At 34.2% G+C, this 20,744-nt stretch overlaps 2 protein-coding genes across 2 annotated transcripts; one reads left to right on the top strand and one right to left on the bottom strand.

The window, feature by feature from the left end:
- Positions 1–1,397: 1,397 nt before the first annotated feature.
- On the bottom strand, positions 1,398–20,675 carry LOC123706070 (rab3 GTPase-activating protein catalytic subunit). Its single transcript, XM_045655206.1, has 4 exons — positions 19,366–20,675; positions 18,733–18,917; positions 2,688–2,943; positions 1,398–2,461 (listed from the first exon to the last, which is right to left on the bottom strand). The coding sequence occupies exons 1-4, from the start codon at positions 20,617–20,619 to the stop codon at positions 1,700–1,702; spliced, it is 2,457 nt and encodes an 818-aa protein (XP_045511162.1). The 5' UTR covers positions 20,620–20,675; the 3' UTR covers positions 1,398–1,699.
- On the top strand, positions 3,453–18,438 carry LOC123706069 (vasorin). Its single transcript, XM_045655205.1, has 5 exons — positions 3,453–3,710; positions 14,880–15,047; positions 15,287–16,849; positions 16,929–17,469; positions 17,576–18,438. The coding sequence occupies exons 1-5, from the start codon at positions 3,708–3,710 to the stop codon at positions 17,836–17,838; spliced, it is 2,538 nt and encodes an 845-aa protein (XP_045511161.1). The 5' UTR covers positions 3,453–3,707; the 3' UTR covers positions 17,839–18,438.
- Positions 20,676–20,744: the final 69 nt, after the last annotated feature.

The raw sequence follows: 20,744 nt of genomic DNA, 5'->3' as shown, positions 1-20,744 counted from the left end.
CCAAAATAGGCAGGAATGTTGTAAAATGAAAGAAAGCTTAAAAAGTTTAATATAGGCACTTAGGAAACAATATATTAATAAAAATAATATTTTACTCTATCAATAAGTCAAAGGTGTAACACACACACTCAACTCGTTCGCCAAGAGGTCTTGAATATTGTTACTATTCAAATAACATATTGGGACTTTACCCTTGCATACATTTGTGTATCAAACCGATATTCTATATCGTATCTCTATTTCTAGTATTCCACTGTTTCTCTATAAATATTTGGTGTTTGCGTTAGGGAACACAATACTCGGATACAGAATAAATAAATTTGACGTTCGTTGACGTTACGATCACAGATTTCTGATATTTCGGCCTGATAGCTAACGCGCACGAACAATTTTTGTCTCTGCAACTATTTAGTCTCTCTCATCAATTGTATGAGGAGTTGCGTTCATACTAGCCCATGGGTGGGAGAGACAAAAATATAGTTGCGGAGACAAAGTTGCTCGTGCGCGCTACCTCATAGCTAAGAGGTATGTAGTATGAAAGTGCGCGCACGTAGCGACGCAACTCCCCATACAATTGATGGGAGAGACAAAATAGTTGCAGAGACAAAAGTTGCTCGTGCGCGCTAGCTCTAACCCTTTTAAATAGTAAGTGCGAACGGAGGCCCACTCTGCCACTGGGAAATGGAAATTTGATATCCAAAACATAAGGACATTAATGTCACAGTTAATATAGACCAACATGTTATATTACAGAGAATGTTTTAGTCAACATATTATTAGAGACGTATGTAGATTGTGATAACTAAATAAAAATACTTACTTCATTAATCAAAATGCTTGAAGTTACGAATTTGTACAGTAAACATTTTCAAATACAATAATCAAAAGAATTAGAATAATAAATAAAACAGTTTATTCAATTTGCCATATATCATTTATTTATTTAATTAATTATTTTGGAACCCTCTGTTATATGTATAAAATTTCAGAAACAAGACAATTTTTATCGATAGCTCAAGTAATTATTAATTTATTATATCAATATTTTATGTAATTTTAAGATATCGTATTTGCTTGTGTTTATTGCACTGAGTTTTATATCTTAACACTAATTATTCATATTATTATGCAGTAGTTATTTTCAAATGAACATAAAAATTGTACAATACATAGGTTTTTTATCTAGATATATAATACGTATAATCATAAGATTTCAATTCCTTATACATAATAAATTTTGCAGTTAACAAGATAAAATTTTTGTCGGAAGTCTTATTACCTTAAAAGTACTATAACAAGTAAAACTTCATAACATGTTCAATAAAAAATCTAAGCTATAAAGATTTAAACTACCCTAGCGACCTAAAACCTTGTTTAACAATAATGAAAACATAATATTCAAAATAATACGCATATTTTATTAGGCAGTCAATGTGTTTAATAGCGTGGCAGAACAGTCATTGTGGAAAAATATGGCATCATTTCAGTATTCAATACAATTGAATCAGAATATGCATTGAAATATGTGCTTTGTGAATATAAATCTGCTAAAGCACCAATTACGGAACTAGAGTTTCATAGCGATTCTGTGAAAGCACTCAAGGGAAACTTATTTTTATTTTTCATATACAGCACACGATATCACTCAATTGACTTTAGAATCTAGGTAACTACGTTTTGATTTCAAAAATATATTTCGTTACAAACACACGGTGCGTTCTGTAAAGGCTCCTATAATTGTCATATCGTTAGAGAGAGCGGCACGCATGATCTGGGGACCCACTGAATCCTTAACGCGCAAAGTAAATTCCCGTCTCGCGGGTGTAGGCAAACCTCCTCCCATCGCATTCAGGATTCTCGATCGACCCGCAACATCTAACGGTTGCCCCTCAACACTATTTCCCAATACTTTTCGAACGCACTTAGATCTGCACACTTCACGCTCCGCATCGAAAAGATCCCTTGCGGCAATCTCAAACGTTCTCCTCTTATCAATGCCACCCACGCTAGAATTAGACCCGACGGCACCTTCACTTATTGCTTTTACAGCACCTGCTTTCAATATAGCAGGTAACAAAAGTTCAACGACTGCCGCTATCGTTCTAGATCGGAGGAAATGTAAAACTTGTTCGGCTTCACGAGTTTCGTCAAATAATCTCCTTTGTCTCGCAGCCGGTACAGGCCTAGCGACGTTCCATGCTTCAAGCCAGGGATTACCAGGTAAAAGCATACGATCGCCTAAACTACCACCATCATCGGGCTTCCAATCCCTTGGAGAATACCAACGCACAAAATCACAAAGCTCCGCCCCAGGATTGGCAGCTTTGAAAGCTTCCATATCAGACAGTAGAGATGCACTCATCATTCTAGCTCGCAATTCTGAAGCCTTCGCATCGTCTCCTAATCGTACCATTAATTCAGCATCTTCTTCTAACTGATCCTCGGTTTTTGGCGCTGGGTCCTATTAAAATATAAATTATAAAATTAAAAGCTGGACGTTGTAGAAAGTGTATTTTATTATCAAATTACTTTCTCTTCCGCCAACAAAAGATATGTGTTAGTGTCAATATCTAAAATTAAATTGGACAGTAATAACCGTATCATGCCTGACACACATTCATGTGCAAAATTTTTGTGAATAAATATATTAGGAGGTTGAAAAAATATGCATAAAGAATAATTCTTACTTGTGTACGAGGAACATAAAGGGGAGCTCCATTTTTCAAAGTCGCATTTTCCAAGCGGTTGAGTCTCCCGACGGGGCGATTCCAGGGTAACTGTTCTTCATTTTCGTCGTCATCAGAACAATCGAAAAACTCTTCCTCAGAAGAGGTTCCTGGTAAAGCAGTAGAATTATCGACAGCTTTTTTGATGCAACAGTTCAACAACTGCAATTTTTGATGAAGTAAACACGTTCGCGCGTTTGGTACTCCGTCGATAACTCTGAAAATAAAAGCTGTTTAAGCATGGATAAAGAAAACATAGTTATTTGTATACTTGAATTCACGTAAACCTACATCATTATAACTTTCACTACAGAAGCAATTTAAAAGCAAAAAAATATGTGACCTCAAAATTAAGTAAAGAATACGCAACGCCGAGTCGGTGAAATTTCTCTCTCAAGTATGCAAATTCAATTGATACCTAATAATTTCAGTGCAACTTCAATCGATGAAGATAAATCATATACGTAAAAGTACATAAAAATGTACCTGCACAATTTATAGCCATCAGCATTCTAAAAAAAATCTTGTTTGTATGCCATGACCTACAAACAACGTAAACTAAACTAAACGCGCGAACGCTCTTAGAACCGTTATCATATTGAATTACAAATTTGTAGCGAGACCAGAAGGCAGGCAAGTCCGCGAAGCAACTTTTTCAAGAATCTTAACATCTAATCGGTCGGTGAACCGTTTGTTTACCGGAGTTGGGAGCCCACTAGGCACGGGTCAGATCGCGTCGGGGGGAACAGCGGCGCGTACGCACAGTGAGCCGTCGGCGCCGACCGCGAGAACGTCCAGACATGGAGCTAAAGCGAACGATCGCATAGTACCGCTATCGTAAACCTATCGACAGTGACCTCTTTTTCTAATGTACTAATGATGACTGAAAATCGGTGACCAAAGAAAACCTGTGTGAGTGTTAAACACAAGTGATACAAGGAGTGCGTGTAAAAGGATTTAAAAGAACAGGACTGTGCAAAAATGGTAATTGTCTCAGTAATTTTTGTAAGCATATAATCTAAGCGTAGAAAGCTATTTCCTAGCTTCCGTGCTCTGAACCTGACCTACAAAGAATATGCATCAATATTTACCGGCGCAAACTATAAATCCCCGGCGATTATGGATAGGAAGAGATTAAATTGCTTTATGCTGTCTACGTACACATAATAACTTTTATGACATAATAAATTTAGGATCCATAAAATAACATAGTTTAGTAAATGAATTAAGATTATTAGAAGAAACTTAATATTTCAATGCATTGCATATGAAATAAAATGTGTACCTACATTAACATTGAAATCATAGATACTTAAACGTTTGTCTTTTTATATATATGCTTTAGTAACCAACAACCCCAAAATCCGGTTTTATAGCTGACGATCTGTTTTATAGCTGTTTTAATATTGAATTTTCAAACTCTAATACTTAGTATCTAAAAAGAGATGCAAGTTCAATAAAAGTTTAACTACGCAACTCGCAAGAAAAAAGTTTCCAAAACGAAAGTTGCTTCAGACGTTAAAAGTTTTAAAAGTGTGCATTTCTGTTTATTGTTCAGTATCAGCGAAAAAATCTGCACAGAAAACAGCAAAAAAATACTTTGATTGAGTTTTGGTTATTTTTTGCAATGTTCAAACCTCTCTACTAAAAACCAAATTAGCAGAAGACAAATGCTAATAGATACATACAATCAAGCCACCTCAAGACCAACCAACTCCCTTACTAATAATAATTAATTATTATAACAATTATGCAATTGCATTAGCATGGCTTATAGCTTTAATGAAAATCGATTAAAATATACATATAAAAGAAGGTAAGTCTCGACTGCTCGTTACATATAGTAAGCATTTAGTACCTAACATAGAATGACAATATACCTATAGCGTGTGTAATAAAGAAACTCCCTAGGTAATTAGACTGATGAGAGATGGATTACCACGGAAGTTTATATATTTCTTTAATTTATGGGAGTTCAGAAAGAGAGAAAGTTTTACCTTTGCTTAAACTATTTAAGAAGACTTTTTTCTTTTACTTAATGACATTAATTATTTCCCCCATCCTATACGATTCTATAAATCATAATTATATAATCATAACTTGATAATAATCATTAATAAAACATGACTGTCGAAACAGTTTGAAAAATATGACACAGTCATCGAAATTTTCTATACTTTCATAAAAAAAACAGTATATAAAACACGTCTTGCATAATTATCTCATAGCTCGTCGATGGAACTACTCATTCTCATTGTCAAGAACGGTTTTTGTCAATTTCACTTCCATGTCTTGTAAAAGCTTAGACAATAGAGCGAGTAACTGTTTACATTGGATACATGTTTTATCTGCTGTCTAACTTTTGCCGGCGCCTTTACACGTTGACACCTTTTCAACAGATGAGAACATTTCAGTATATAACTTTTAATCAATAAACTGTGAAATCCTTATTATAAAGATGCCATAGTATAGCTATGAATATATAAGTATAATTTTAGCGTCTGACTTTCTATTCATAACCTATAGAATATAGCTATATTCCAAAAATAGACCACCTTTTTTTCCTTGCAGTTTACCTTTCGTTTTACCTTGCAGTTTATAATTATCAACTATTTTTCCATGACCAGCCTCACGAAACTTTCTTTCGTTTGTCACATTTACCTACTGTTGAACAAATACAGTTGTATAAAGGTAGTCGGGTACAAAAACAATTACGTTTCCTATTTCATTACTTACTATAATATCAACACGCAACCTCTATTAGGAATTCCAATCCAATCGCGATTCGCGACGTAAACAGAATTTTTTGGGCAAACTCATACTGAAATCAATGTAACACAAAACTTTATATTGTGGTTAAAGATTCGAATTATTTATTTATAAGGTGAGTCGGGGTAAAACCGGACGGATTTTAGACGAATTGAAATAATCTAGCAAAAGCCCGATTTTCTCAGCACTAGTTCAAGATTTACTACTTAAAACTGATATAAATGACAATTCATTTAGCATCGCTTTGCTCTACAATAAGTTTATTCTTATAAACTCAACAGTTTCTGATTTTAAGGCGTTTAAAAACAACACTTACTTTTTTTATGACTATGGTAAAAAAGTACTCTTCAGGGTAAGTTCGGACATGCTTTTAAATGCACTTCTATTGAATATAGCATAAGGTCGATAAAAAAAATATATCCGATCTTTTACGCTCTAAAATGATTTTTTGACGATTTTTTTTGAAATCCACTTTAGAGGCGCGCGGCTCGTCGGAGCCACGCCCAGAACCTGAAGGTCTATGCAAAACAAAATGAAGTCGTACAGAATTTTGCCCCCGTAAATAAATATGCTCATATTCGCCGAATTTTTGATGTTTACGTTCTTACCCCATGTCCGGACTTACCCGTACTCACTACCTATATGTCAAAATCGAAGAATAATTTTATACGTATACTTAACTTATAAACAATTGATTTATAGGAGTTTAGAACATATTTCATTCATAAAGCAATTTTAGGTTTGTGTTAAGGATATTTGAAGTTGTAAATAGATACATATAAACATAATAAATAATAATCGTCATTAATTCATTAACAACATAGAAAACGATTTTATACGAAATGAAATTTAGAAATTTGCATATTAATACTAATCGTAAATTTATTTAGATGGTAGCTAATCGAATTTTTTATTTAAAAACCTTGTCGTAATTTTCCATCAAGTGGTACTTTAACACACATACAAAATATAATTCAACCTTTTAAACGAATTTTACTTGAAAGTTTAAACGATTGTATGAGGAATGAGACTACAGAACGATTCAGTTCCGAATATTAAATTTTCATTCAAAACCGTTCGCTTTTATGTTATTATCAAATATCAATTTACGTTCTTTTTGCATAGGTACGTTCATTTACAAAAAAATCTTATACATCTTTTATACAGTTATTGCTCGTTCTGGTTTGTAGTTTCAGTAGTATTTTGCACATGTTACAATGCATCTCTATGCCATGGACTTTATGGTTCATTGATCTTGTCCAGGTTTACCATTCGTCTTCCTCACATCGACACGGTGCACACACTCTTACGAAGATTGATGACTACCTACTGACTATGGAACTAATAGACATGAACTATTGTGCGATTTTACATGCCTTTTCCTGTAAAATACGACTCACACGTTACACGTGCTGTCTTACATTTGGGTTTTTAAGATGTAGGTAGGTAATAGTTTCACTATCCAGTACTTTCATCATAGCAATTTTTTATTTATTGATGTACCTATTGCTTTAGTACTTATTTATAAAACACAAGCTGTATATAAAATTATATGTAAGTATAGCTAGAAACAAATAACTGTAGTCCCAGCTTCAAACATTGATTGAGAAACTTGAGGAAATTGAAACCATGTTTGGATATTCACAAACGTCAATATGTCGTAGACGTATTATAATATGATTTTGATATAAATGTTTTACGTTTGGAGTAAACAAACAAAGTTTCTGTCCTGCAGACCTAAACTTTGAACCGGAAATTGAGCATATGATTAGTTGGTTGCTTTAACCGCTAAACACAAACATTGGTCAAAATGGAATAACATATTAAATAAGCTATAAATTATGTCATTTCATTCAATTTTGTCAAAGTATAGAATTTTTTATTGAAAGTCGCCGATATTATGAAAATGAAGGTAGGTATATATGCTACAGTCAAAACCCTGAACCAGTCAATATCCTTATTGACGGTTAATAAGGTTATTGACTAAGGGCGTCGGTTAATATCCTTATTGACTGGTTTTATCTGCTAAAATCAGTTAATAAGGATATTGACCGGCACCCTTAGTCAATATCCTTATTAACTGATTTAAAGAGCAGACATTGTTTTACTTGCTCATTACAGAAAGATTTAAGCGTTAAAATCTATTCCATCCTATATTGACTGAATGTCTGCTCTTTAAATCAGTTAATAAGGATATTGACTAAGGGTGCCGGTCAATATCCTTATTAACTGATTTTAGCAGGTAAAACCAGTCAATAAGGATATTAACTGACCCCCTTGGTCAATAACCTTAATAACCGGTCAATAAGGATATTGACTGGTTCAGGGTTTTGACTGCAACATATACATATTATATTTTGTGAAAAGTCCAAAGTGCTGAGATACATCAGTAACATGTGCATGAAAGAAAGTGATTTCTATCGATGTGATTCTCGCGTCTCTAGGTGAGAGAAATGTGACATCATTTTAGTAATTTACATTAGCAATTAGAAAATAGTGCTGACTTCCACCGTGCACCGTGTTGCGGGGAAACTTCGAGAGGAGTCGTTTTCAATTCTCATTTTTACGTGAACGCTTTTTCTGTAGCGGAGTATCAATATGTATTACATTTGATAGTTAGAATTCAGATGAGTTAATACTATAATTTTAATAAATCCAGCTATTTCTGTAAAAGTAGCAATATTTGTTATGTCGAAGAAAACGACTCCCAAATCTATTTCTCATAAAACCATGATTACAGAACATAATTTAGACATTATTTTGCCAAGACTATTCATTATAATTGTAGGTTAAAGTCACGATTCCGCATTCACGACATTCTCATAAGGCCATACCAAAATCATCTTTACTTAAAGCTGTTCAACATTGTTTTGTTCCGAGAGCTCAACATAATAGTATGTTTTCCCAAGAGATCTCTAAAATAGATTAAGCGCAACTTCATAGACATCCGCATTTGGCAAACATCGCTATTCCAAGCTTCACTCCAGGCTGTTAGCATAACACTTATATCAAATGTCAAATAAGTTGCGACCGTTCTCACCGGTCGTAACTGCTTTCAGACGTGTTCGTGTACGATAGAGATATCAGATACATTATATTCTCATCAAAGATCAATCGAGACCAATAAAAAAGGGATTTAGAAGAAAGAATAATTGAGAAAATATTGCAATTTGAATTATGAACTAAATAAGGCCATATCAGTGAGTGTGGCATAGAAAATGCACATAAATGTTTGCATAGTATTGTCACAGATAAAACAATGCTATGTTATAATAATATTATATACTTTCGTGGGCTAGGATTTCATGTAGATTGTAGAGCATAGAACATTTGGTAATATTGAACTTAAAGCTTGTTCAGCAAAATTTCCAGCTATATTTACGCGTATTTGATTCAAAGAAAACTTGTGACAAACTAATGGAGCTCTTTTCGAATGATATTAACGATAACTATTGGAAAGACTGGCTATTGGTCTCGCGTCGGTCGCCATCGCGGCCAGCACGCAGTCAGTCAGCATAACGCGAACAATCCAAGATATTATTTCGATTATTTTCATGTCTTCTTTCAATGCAGTACCTAACAAAAATATTCGTTCTGGTCATTTTAGTAAATATTATGATCTACGACCATTTGAAGACCACTTCATCATAATGAATTGAATCAATAAATACATAATTATAAAGTGTTACATAATTTCAATTTATATACTTACAAAATATTTTATGACATTAAAAGTGGCTAGATCACCTTCTACAGAAATGATTGATTAATAACTAAAGTATGATAAAGAAGAAAGTGCAAAATTAAGTGATTATGAGTTGATCACGACAACATCTGCATCGTCGTATTTGGAACGAATTTTACATGTCGCTGTGAATTTAGACATGGTAGTTTGTTGTCGTTGTTTCAACCTTGTTAGTCGTTGATACTTTAAAAATGATTATTCTATTTGATTATATCAGTAGATACTTTGTTTTACAAACGAATAGAATATAAAATGTGCGGCAGGTGAGACTCCATCTCATCATTAACGCACCACCGCATACCGGTGTTTTTATACACTCTTCGCTTTTTCAACCAGAATGCACACTGCTCTTTTTTACAGACTATAAACATACAATTTATTCTTTACGCTCACGATACGAATCCCAATCGGTAATATCAGACAAAAATTTTAAAAGTATCCAATAATTTTTTTTCTAATTAATCAAAAAGTATATATATAGATGACCGCCTAAAAATATAATGCTTAAAATATTTATGTACAGATATGTAATAGCTTGTTTGCAATTCAAATCAAAGCATTTAACGCAAATTATACGCAGAACAATGTAATATACTGTTACTAACATTATCATAAATAAGTAATACTTATTGTAAAACAAAGCATTGACTTCAGCAATCGCTCATTTGTTTACAAAAATATACTCAAATTGTTAGCTGATCCATACAATAATTGTTGAAATAGAAAACTGAAAGGCGTGTTAAAAGCGAGTAGTTTCTCATCTACAAAGGAATGCACAAACTGACGTTTAGTCATATAATATATAAATCACTTGACATTCTTTCGCTTTCGTTTCTTGCTGATAAATAGTCGACATTATTAACGAAAATGACTCTGATGTTGAAACGAGAAGCGACGAACAGACCCGTCGGAAATATCGATACGAAAATACTGTTGAATGCATTGAAATATTCGACTCATAGAGGAAACACGAAGAGTTCCTAATTAAAAATTTCTGAATGTTACAATAACGTCAGGAAAAATATCAATTATTGTTCTACGTCGTCATTATTGCAAAACTTGGCGTTACTGATATATAGCCTGTTAATTCAACACAATTAGAATATAATATAGGAAATGAGTTAATTATCGTAACAGGTGATATCCTCACTGAACTTTTTGCAACGTAATGAAATAATGAATTACAGTTATTATGATTTATAGATATCTATAAGTTTAATTGATCATAATTGATAAGTTACCGTGTTCATAGGAATTTATCGATTATTGAAAGATGATCGTGATTGATAGGTTACTAGGCCCATAGGAATTTATCGATTATTGAAAAATAAACATTGCAAAGGTTCAGCAATCGCAGGCTAAGTGCAGTTACCTACATCATAATATATAAAAAATACTTTATACTTAAATAACATGACAATAACCAAAACCAACCAAAATAATTATAAACCGTACAAAATAGACGGATTTGGCTATACTTGGCAATGGTGTAGCTTATGTAGGTACCTACATGAGGTTTAAGAAAAATTTGCTTTTGGTCGCGGGTTCGTCAGCGGATGAAACCGATCGGTCGCGGCGCCGTTTAAAATAGTATAAGTAAAACATCATGCCTTTCATGATTAAGGCACATGTATATAAAACCTGAAGGACGAACATACTTAGCACCTATTCAAACATTCAAATTTTATAGGGATATAGGTATATATATCAATAATTTTTACGACCGAATTATACAACAAATTTTAACAATTTTATAGACAGTCAAGTGTACCACATAGTACAAAAATGGAGAGCGTATTATACCTCATTAATTTAACGACTCTACAAATAAATTTTTCAGTGTTTATTTTCGGCTTTCTACAATTAAAAATGGCCTTACTTAAAAATCTTAAAATATAACACATTAATATGAACCTACATACATATGAACGTACGGACATTATAATTGTTTTCATACGCTACAGCGAAAGCATATAATAAATGTCATAAATGCCTCATTCTTTACTTTCACGAAATAACCTAGTAATCACGGCATAAAACTGATAATGTATTTACTATTTTATGCGACCACATGTTACATTTAACCAAAGCTCTACAAATACGTCGAAATGGTGCGCTTGAGTCGGCATGACCGCGCATGCGCACGACAGCGCCACCTAACGGCATTTCTTCACGGCTAATCGACGCACCCGCTACTGCGATCATCAATCATCCAGAACTGGATTACATCACGGAAATTTCTTAAATTCCACACGTCATATTCTTCGATCACAGTTACAACCATTGTTCAATAAATAACCGTAATTCTTACGTTAGTAACTTGGAAATTATTTTTCTTAAAGCTATTATATTCAAAATATAAGTATAGATTGTATGAAATTAATTATATATTATAACTGTAAATCCGCAAAGTAATAATTTTTTATTAGTTTTATAAGTAACAAAACGCTTTTAAAATTTTCATTCACAGAAATTGCTTTACTTATTTCTGAACTGAAGATTCGTCGTGAAATAAAATGCAAAAAGCCAAACAGAATGGAAGTCGTGATTGGTGAGGCAATAGTGCACATTGTTTTATCGATGGCACTCGATAAATCTAGTCACGTTGTTCCCCGGTTCAAGTACACCATCTCAGCTAACAACAGTTTGTTCTCATTCAATGATTAAACTTGGTCTAGTTGCAAAATCATATTTCTATAATGTGGATTCTGAAGGCTTGAAAATGTCGGAATATAGGTAAATAGTAAATACACGAATCAAATCCAATTCATATTTGTGCGATAAATAAATCCTTATCTTTTCCTATATAATTTCTTATATAAATTATAATTAATACTAATTATTGTGAATGTGATTAGTATTTAGTGGTATTGTTTTGTACTTTGTAGTCAATTTTTATATTAAAATAGGTTAAGAAAATTGGGGTCAGAATGGTTTTGGCCCGCCTAATGCGTAACATTCGGCGGCGGACTTCACGTAGACACGTGATTAAACCGATCATCATCCCCCGTTTGGTCCTGGGAAGGATGGTCAAAATTTCATACATCGCCAAATTTACCACATTGAAAAAACATATCGATAGCGCGATTCAACGTATTACTGGCGCCATCTATTATTCTTATCTCGAACTAAACAATATGTTATGAATTAACACGCCTTTTGTTACATATCGATACTTTTTATATTTATCACTTTGTAAATACACATTCGATAAAGTGTGTGAAAATCGGTTGGGATGTTTGTAATAGATTATTACAGTCATTGGTTATTAGTTATTACCATATTATACGTAAATTGTACAAAAACATATATTATGGTTGCATAATATATGTTTTGCAGTAAGTTAAAGGTAGGTAATAAACAAATACCTAATTAAAAATTATATAAAATTCTGAGAAATAATTTGACGTACCGATCGTTAAATGGTGCTTATCGATTTCTCTTCACAAACATACTTTTGTTTAACCGCCGTTATTTCAAAACAACGATTAATTTACAAAATAATTACGGATTATAAAGCATTAAGCAACAATGAATTCACAAAAAATCAATCATTCTAACATCGATTAAAAGAATTGGTAATACAGGAATAATCCTTATTATGTGGTGATTGTGCCATTCATTACTTATGATTTAATATAATTAGATTAGATAACTGTGAGTTGTGACTAGTCACAAATCTTATTTAAATACTAGCTTCCGCCCGCGACTCCGTCCGCGCGGATGTCGGTCTTTGCGTGGATGGTTTATTTCTCCGTTTTGAGTAACTCGGACAATGACATCTTATAAATATCTATTGGACCCAAATACGGCTAGGTCTATAATAATACGCAACGTGTGTTCGCGGTACCTACTACAGAACAACGTCTTGGCAAAAAATGCAAGTCAAGCAAAAATTGAGATTAATTTTTTTTCTACGTATTTTTCCAGGATAAAAAGTATCCTATTTTACGCCCAGGATAATAAGGTATAATTATACCAAGTTTCATCGAAATCGAACCGGTAGTTTTCACGTGATGTCTTCACATACAGACAGACAGACAGACAGACAAAAATTTTTTTAATCACATATTTGGGTTTGGTATCGATCCAGTAACACCCCCTGCTAGTTATTTTTTCAATATTTTCAATGTACAGAATCGACCCTTCTACAGATTTATTATATGTATAGATTAATAAATCCAACTTCGATCTCTAGCTGTTGGTATTATGAATATATTTCGTTTGTCAAATGCAAATTCGCATTCATTCGAATATTATTTCTTAAAAATGTGGCTTTATAATCTTACAACTACAAATTCGTTACGTTTCATCTTCGTACGTCTAAAACAGGTATAGCATCCAAAGGCCACGCGAAAGTGAATCGGTCACCTAAACTCATCTTACCTACTTGTACGTCGACTTGCCTTCCAGTGTACCGTTAGCAGCGAAATCTAATGTTGACTCATCTAAATAGGCCAGTGTTACGGTCTCATACCAACGTACAGCATCACACGAATAATTACAGAAATGTATTCTTTAATTTTATGTTGTAATTATAAAATTAAACTTTCACGCTCATTCTTACGATTTTACTCACCATGAACTATTATGTGGGCTGCTTAATTTAAATTACCGTTATTTAAAGAAAACAATGAGTTAGTATCCTCTCTCATACGATAGTTGAGGCATAGCTATACATATTATATTATACGTCGTTGAAGTTTGGTGTTATAACTACATGCAAACTAAGAAGTAATAAAAATTTAGAGCACACTCTGTGGCGTGCTGCGATTACGTTTTGATCTCCGGTAATGGGCGAAGCCTTGTTTTTTCCTTTCGATAATAATGTGAAATTTTTTTAAAGATGTATCTCATTAATTTGAGAATGCCCAATGCCCAACATGTGGAGAAAATAAGAAGTAAGAAACTCTACATTAACATAACTTTATTTGCAAATGTATGAAAATATAAATAAAATATCACTGACAATAACTATTTAAAATGAACAACACATAGGCCACTACATACGCATATCTAATTGTTTCTTATGGTTCGATGAACAACAGACACGTATTTAGCATTACACGCGCAGGGAAAGCTGCAGTTTTCCGGGCTGCTTGCTCGAAGCGCCCACGATGCACTTCTCTACAACGGTCCATGCACCGCTTGATTACAGCTCATTATACGCAGCCATATTTATTAAACTAAAACCCGCTGCGGCTTCATATGATTTGAGAAAGTTACTGGTTATGATTAAGAGGAAAGTGATCATCGAAAAGTGTTCCGTGAAATCATTGATAAATCACCAAAAACATAAGTATAATTTGATGAGTTAATCGTCGTTTCGTCGTTCGTTTTGGTGATATACGAAAACTTGTTTATTTGCCTCAGTATATAAATATTAAATAGTATTTTATTTATATAAATATTCGATGAAATTAGACTTCTCAAAATATCTACTCTACATCTACATACATCTTATACATAGAGCTGTTTTAAGTAAATATAAGAATAATTTAATAATTTTCAAGAATACATGTTACAAGAATTTTATTATTGAATAAGCAGTGCCATAAGGTCAGACTTATGTCTAACAAACATATAACGTAACGCCTAATCTTTCTATTCAAATAATGAGTATCTTCCTTCAATTCCAGGAGAACCGAAGAAGGCTACATATCAAGCCGTGGAAAGTAACGGTGCTATTCGTCACACTTGTCGCGCACGTCCAAGGGCAGTGTCCGTGGAAGGAATCACCAGCCTTACAGGAAGCATGCGTGTGCGCTTACAATTTAGCTCGTCAATTGTCTGTACAGTGTGATCAGGTATATACTTAATTATGTCGTATCTATTTTAAATAGTAGGCCACGACTAGTTTGAGAGTACTCCCATGAATACTTTTCATGGTTGTTGCAATAGAAAATTTTTAGTAGTTACTGATTATTATTATTAAATTTTATAGGTAATAAATATTTCATTAAAAAGACACTTCTATTGTAGACATCGAGATATAATTGTAGATGAGTAATTACAATTTAATAACATTTTTAATGTATTTTTACAGGTGAACTTTTCAACATTGTTGTTCGCTCTGAATTCAAATGCTCGCAAAATAACCATAGATCTCTTATACATAAATAACTCTACAGTAGTGGAACTCACAGATGATCTTTTTATTAATCTTGCTATACATAACCTACAAATTTCAAGTTGTAAAATAAAGAAAGTTGAAGATCAAGCATTTCGAGGACAAGGACCATTTTTAAAGAATCTCAATTTACAAGATAACGATCTTACCGAAGTTCCTACGAAAGCACTGAGCATTTTAACTAGCCTTTCTCTACTGGATATATCAAAAAATCGAATATCGTATATTGAAAACAATGCATTTGTTTCTCTACAAGAACTCACTACTCTTAAAGTTTCAGATAATAATGTAACACTGGCGCCATATGCTCTCGCAGGTTTAGAAAACTCTTTGAAAAATCTTAATTTGAAAGGCACTAAACAAAAATCTGTACCAGAATGTATTCGTGGACTGAGAAGTCTAGCTTTCTTAGATCTTTCACAAAACAGTATAAGAGAATTGCCAGGCCCTGACGGCTCTCAAACTTTTGAAGGATTAGAATCACTGACGGCGCTGAATCTTGAGAGGAACTTGCTCGTGAACTTAAGAAAAGATGCCTTTTTAGGTATTAAAACTACATTGAGTTCACTTAGTCTCCTTAATAACTTGTTACCTGAATTTCCAACGGAAGCGATAGCCTCTTTAACCGAGTTGAGGGTTTTAGACATCGGTTTTAATTTGTTAAATAAAGTGCCCACTGATGCATTTTTAAAGAATCCATCTATAACTTTATTAGCTCTTGATGGAAATCCTTTACCAACAGTTCCTGAGAAAGCATTAGCGCATTTGAATCTCACTCTCCGCGGGCTTAGTTTAGGAGGACGCTTCTTGAACTGTGATTGCCGACTTCGCTGGATAATTGAATGGATTCGCAATGGTGAACTTCAAGTCACATCTCGCGAGAGAAATCCCCAATTTTGCGGTAATCCACCACACTTTCGTGAACGCGGTTTTTATAGTTTCGAGCCTAATGAGCTCGTTTGCGAGCATGATTTACACGAAGTAACAGATTCCTTACCAACCACAAGTAAAAAAGTTAATGAATGGAATACAAACCACTCAACTACTTCCACGTCTACAACAACATCAACTACTCCGTCGACAACGACAACATCGTCCACTACTGAAATCATAAATACCTATAATGAAACTTCCACTAAGCCTCCTGTAACAACCCCAACAACAATATCTACTAAATCAACTACTCGAATACCACCAGTGCGACCAGCAGCGCCTACTTGGCGACATGCTCCAAATCAACGACCACCTGTTGTGATGAACTTCCCACAGCAAAAACCTAAGATTGATGATTCAAATGAAGTGATTGTGAAAAACGCATACAGACAAGATAATTCAGTTATTATTCAGTGGGACTCTGATGTTGCAAATATTTTAGGCTTTCGTGTGGTGTATAGGTTATTTGGTGACAAGAGTTTTAAACAAGGGCCGCCTCTCGAAGCAAGTGAAAGAGAATTCAAAATAAAAAATGTTCCATCCCAGGTAATTTTAAGAATTCATTTCATGAACATCAGTTTTATCTTTTTAAATTCAAATTAAAATATTTTCAATAAATTTTCAGGAGTGTATCGTCGTTTGCGTGATTTCCCTAGAGGAAGTGCACGTCAGTCCGGAGACGGTACCGTATTCGCAATGCAGAGAAGTTCGAACAGTTTCAGCTTCGGCTACTAATATGGACAAGATTACGATAGCAGCTAGTGCCGCAATTTGCGGGACCATTGTCGTAGCTGTCCTTATTTTTGCAGCTGCATCACGCAGGCGATCGAGAACTATTCACCGTCTGCACACACAACCGCCTGAGAAATTACCAAATCCATGCTGTGGTGGACTTACTGGAACACCAAGTCCCAATGGTCCGCTGTCGTCGTTAACTACGCTTGGTGCGTTTGGAAAGCAGCGTGAGTGGGACCAGGTGTCGGCTTATAGTGCACGATCTATTCCGCGTGCACGTTCTTTCACTGAACCGGCTGCTCCGGATCCTTTACAAGGCCGACCGGGACGCGCGCGTTCTCTGGCTGATGGCCAATCACAGCACAGTTATTCACATTCTGGCCGCTATGGCGCGCCTGGATATCCTGGAAGCTTGTTAGGATCGAGAACCGGTGAGACAGTCTATATCTCTTAATGTTTTCTGGCTTTCACTTCCTTACTTCCACAAAATAATTTACAAACAAAACAACGTTTAAAATTGATTTTCTTATGTTATAGATCTTCGACAATCGCGTCAATCATTGGGAGCTGCATCAGAACGAGCATCTCGTTTGTCACTAAGCGGAGCTGCGGGCGGAGTGACGAGTGGCACGGCTGGGTCTCGAAGAAGACCTAGATCGCGATCACGACCCGCGAGTCGCTACAGCGTCGGCTCAATCGGCTTAGGCTACTGCGATACATCTGATAACTGGACAGATCATGATATGGACATTTATATGGCACGGAACCCAACAACCAGAGGCGGCCTCGTACCTTTATAGCGAACGAAAAACACGGTATTGGGCGAAATGAGGCGTCACGAACGTTATTTGCCAACACGGACAGTGCATAAGTACTGCATATCGTCATGCAATCCTCGGAAGCGCGCCCACCCATGCCGACATTCTCACCGTCATAGCTGCGAGGCTCACGATTCAAATAGTGACTTAACTTTGAAAGCATTTAGGTGTCGCAATAGGTGAAGGAAGGACTGGAAATGATTATCTTTATTTTTTCTTTTTCATATTTTTATTTAAAAAATATTTATTTATTTGTGATTGCGATTAGAAATATGTCGTTTGTATATATGTATTTCTTTTAAACCATAATATTTAAATATAATGTTAGTAAACAGATTTGAACCTAGGTTGATGAAGGACATTTAGTCAGTATGGTTCAACTTCAAATCATTGATTGATTCATCATGAAACCAATGGCATGTAAAATTTAATGATTACTATAGAATGTAGAGAATGTATAGTAAAATTATATTATAAATTGTACATATTAGTGTTATAAAAACACATTGGAAGCAGATCCAAATGGTGCTATAGATAAGTGACTGGTTAATAAAATGTGTGTAAATAAATATTTAATATGTTGATATGTGTTTTATTGTAACATACAATATTTTTCACTATGATTTATGATAATGATTAAGATATAAATTCAAATATATTGCCAAACTTTATATTCACACAACTTTCCCTTTCAGTCCAGTTTCAAAGTACATAATAAAATAAACATAAAACAATACAATTCTTTCTGTAACCACTCTATCATCATTTATTTTGTGTTATTCTATATTTTGAATCTGCATACCTGTTTAGAAATAATTGATAGCAAAAAGCTTACAAAATTCAATGCAATAATTTGGTAATTTCATTATAACTTACCCTGGTACAAGAATCCTGTGTTCCCACCTATACTGTAGCTCCTGTACAAATTCATACCAAAAGTGCGCAAGGTACGGCAAACCACCTGCATCCATAAGTCTAGCACATGTCACCGAGAGTCTCCAGACTAAACCATCTTCAGGACTTGCCTTGACATAACTACATATTTTAACATCGGCATTCTCCTGAAACACATAAAGCTATAGTCATTATACTTTATATAAAAATCTTTAAGTAAATCCACAATAGATTAAGAAATCTTATTTCAAGCTACTTGATTTCTAACAAATCTTATTTTAATATAATATATATTATAAAGGCGAAAGTTTGTAAGTATGGATGTATGGGTGTTTGTTACTCTTTCACGTAAAAACTACTGAACCGATTACAATGAAATTTAGCACACATATAGAGGGTAACTTGGATTAACACATAGGATAGTTTTTATCCCGGAAATCCCACGGGAACGGGAACTAGGCGGGTTTTCCTTTGCAAACGCGGGTGAAGCCGCGGGCGGAAATATAGTAAAATAATATTTACAATTTGGCTTTACACACAAAACTCATTTTTATAATACAATTTTGTCTACATATTTAATTTTCCATACATATTAGCATTGTGTAATATATTTACCTGTTTATTTTCAACATCCAATTCCTTTGGATATGTGAATGTACTATTTTCAACTGCATCGGGAAAAACATAATATAACAATGGCATCAACAAATCATCAGTTATTGGCCCCTTAAATTCTGATACCGATGTATTTTGTCGCATAGCAGCTTTCACAAGTTTTGATATTGTTATTGGTGCTTCAGTTATTTTGTGCAAAGGATTGACTATGCCCAAACTTTTACTTAGTCCTAACACATCCATAAGCAGGTTGTTGTTATCTAGTACACTCATCACTTTCTCAATCATATCAGAGAGCAGGCAGGTAATATTGGTGCGCATTTTTATTGTTATTGTCCAAGTTGGAGCCATTAAAGGATCAATATCAGAAAATGTTGAAGAGTCCACTATTGCACTCTCCCTAAATTGAGGCCATATGGCATTTAGAAGAGCACTTTGTATGGGATTATTCTCTGAGCCAAATGGAACTTCAATTAGTTTTTTCACATCAAAACCATCTATTGATAAAAATTCATTAGATTGCAATCTCTGCCTCCAGGCAAAAGTATCAGAATTTTTGAGTTCATATGAAAATTTTACAGAAATAACAACAGCATCTAAGGGAATTGGTGAGGATATTTTGGATTTAAACAATCCCACAAGACCACTTAGATGTGAACACTGATTAGAAATACGCTCCAAATGTATTGTATCGAAACTGATTTTAAAATCACTGTCTTCGTAAATACCTAAGTATGTGTGTTGCCAATGTTCTCTTATTTTAACAAAGAAGGGTACGCCACAATCAGCATTAGCAAATGCAATATTGACTGAACTCATTACTAATTTTATAATGCTACCTTCGACAAGGGGAGATCGAGGACAAAGCATTAAATACCGTTTTAGGCCAAACCAATTCGATACAGGAAACGCGCTGCCATCATTATCATCCATAAATCTCGACGTCGATTCCCAAATACCATCCTGCAATTCTTTCAATAACGTATGCTCGTCAGATACCTCTATATTGTCCGAGCCCTTAACAGATTCTAACGCATGATAGGTAAGTTTAAAATCAAGACCATGTAGTTTTAAATCTTCTGTTTTCGTAATCCATTTCTTTGTATTCTTCTCCGAGAACTGTTTTGGTAATTTAGATTTAGATAATTGCCATTCTAACATTAATTCTTCTAATCGGGCTATGAACACTTCCCATTCCGACGCGGTTGTAAAATCTTGATGATAAATATCATATTCATCTATTTCCTCATTCATTTTAAATTAAAATAAAATATTTTTATTTGTAAACTATGAGACAGCTGTTCATGACATACGGCCACTTTGACACATTGATTTTTGACAGATGTAACAGCTTATAAAATATTGTTCGTAGAGCTTTC

The sequence above is a fragment of the Colias croceus genome, chromosome 3 (genome assembly GCF_905220415.1).
Source record: "Colias croceus chromosome 3, ilColCroc2.1".
Classification (NCBI taxonomy): Eukaryota; Metazoa; Arthropoda; class Insecta; order Lepidoptera; family Pieridae; genus Colias; species Colias croceus.
The sequence above is the reverse complement of the archived record's forward strand: the minus strand, read 5'-3'. Positions and strand labels throughout refer to the sequence as shown.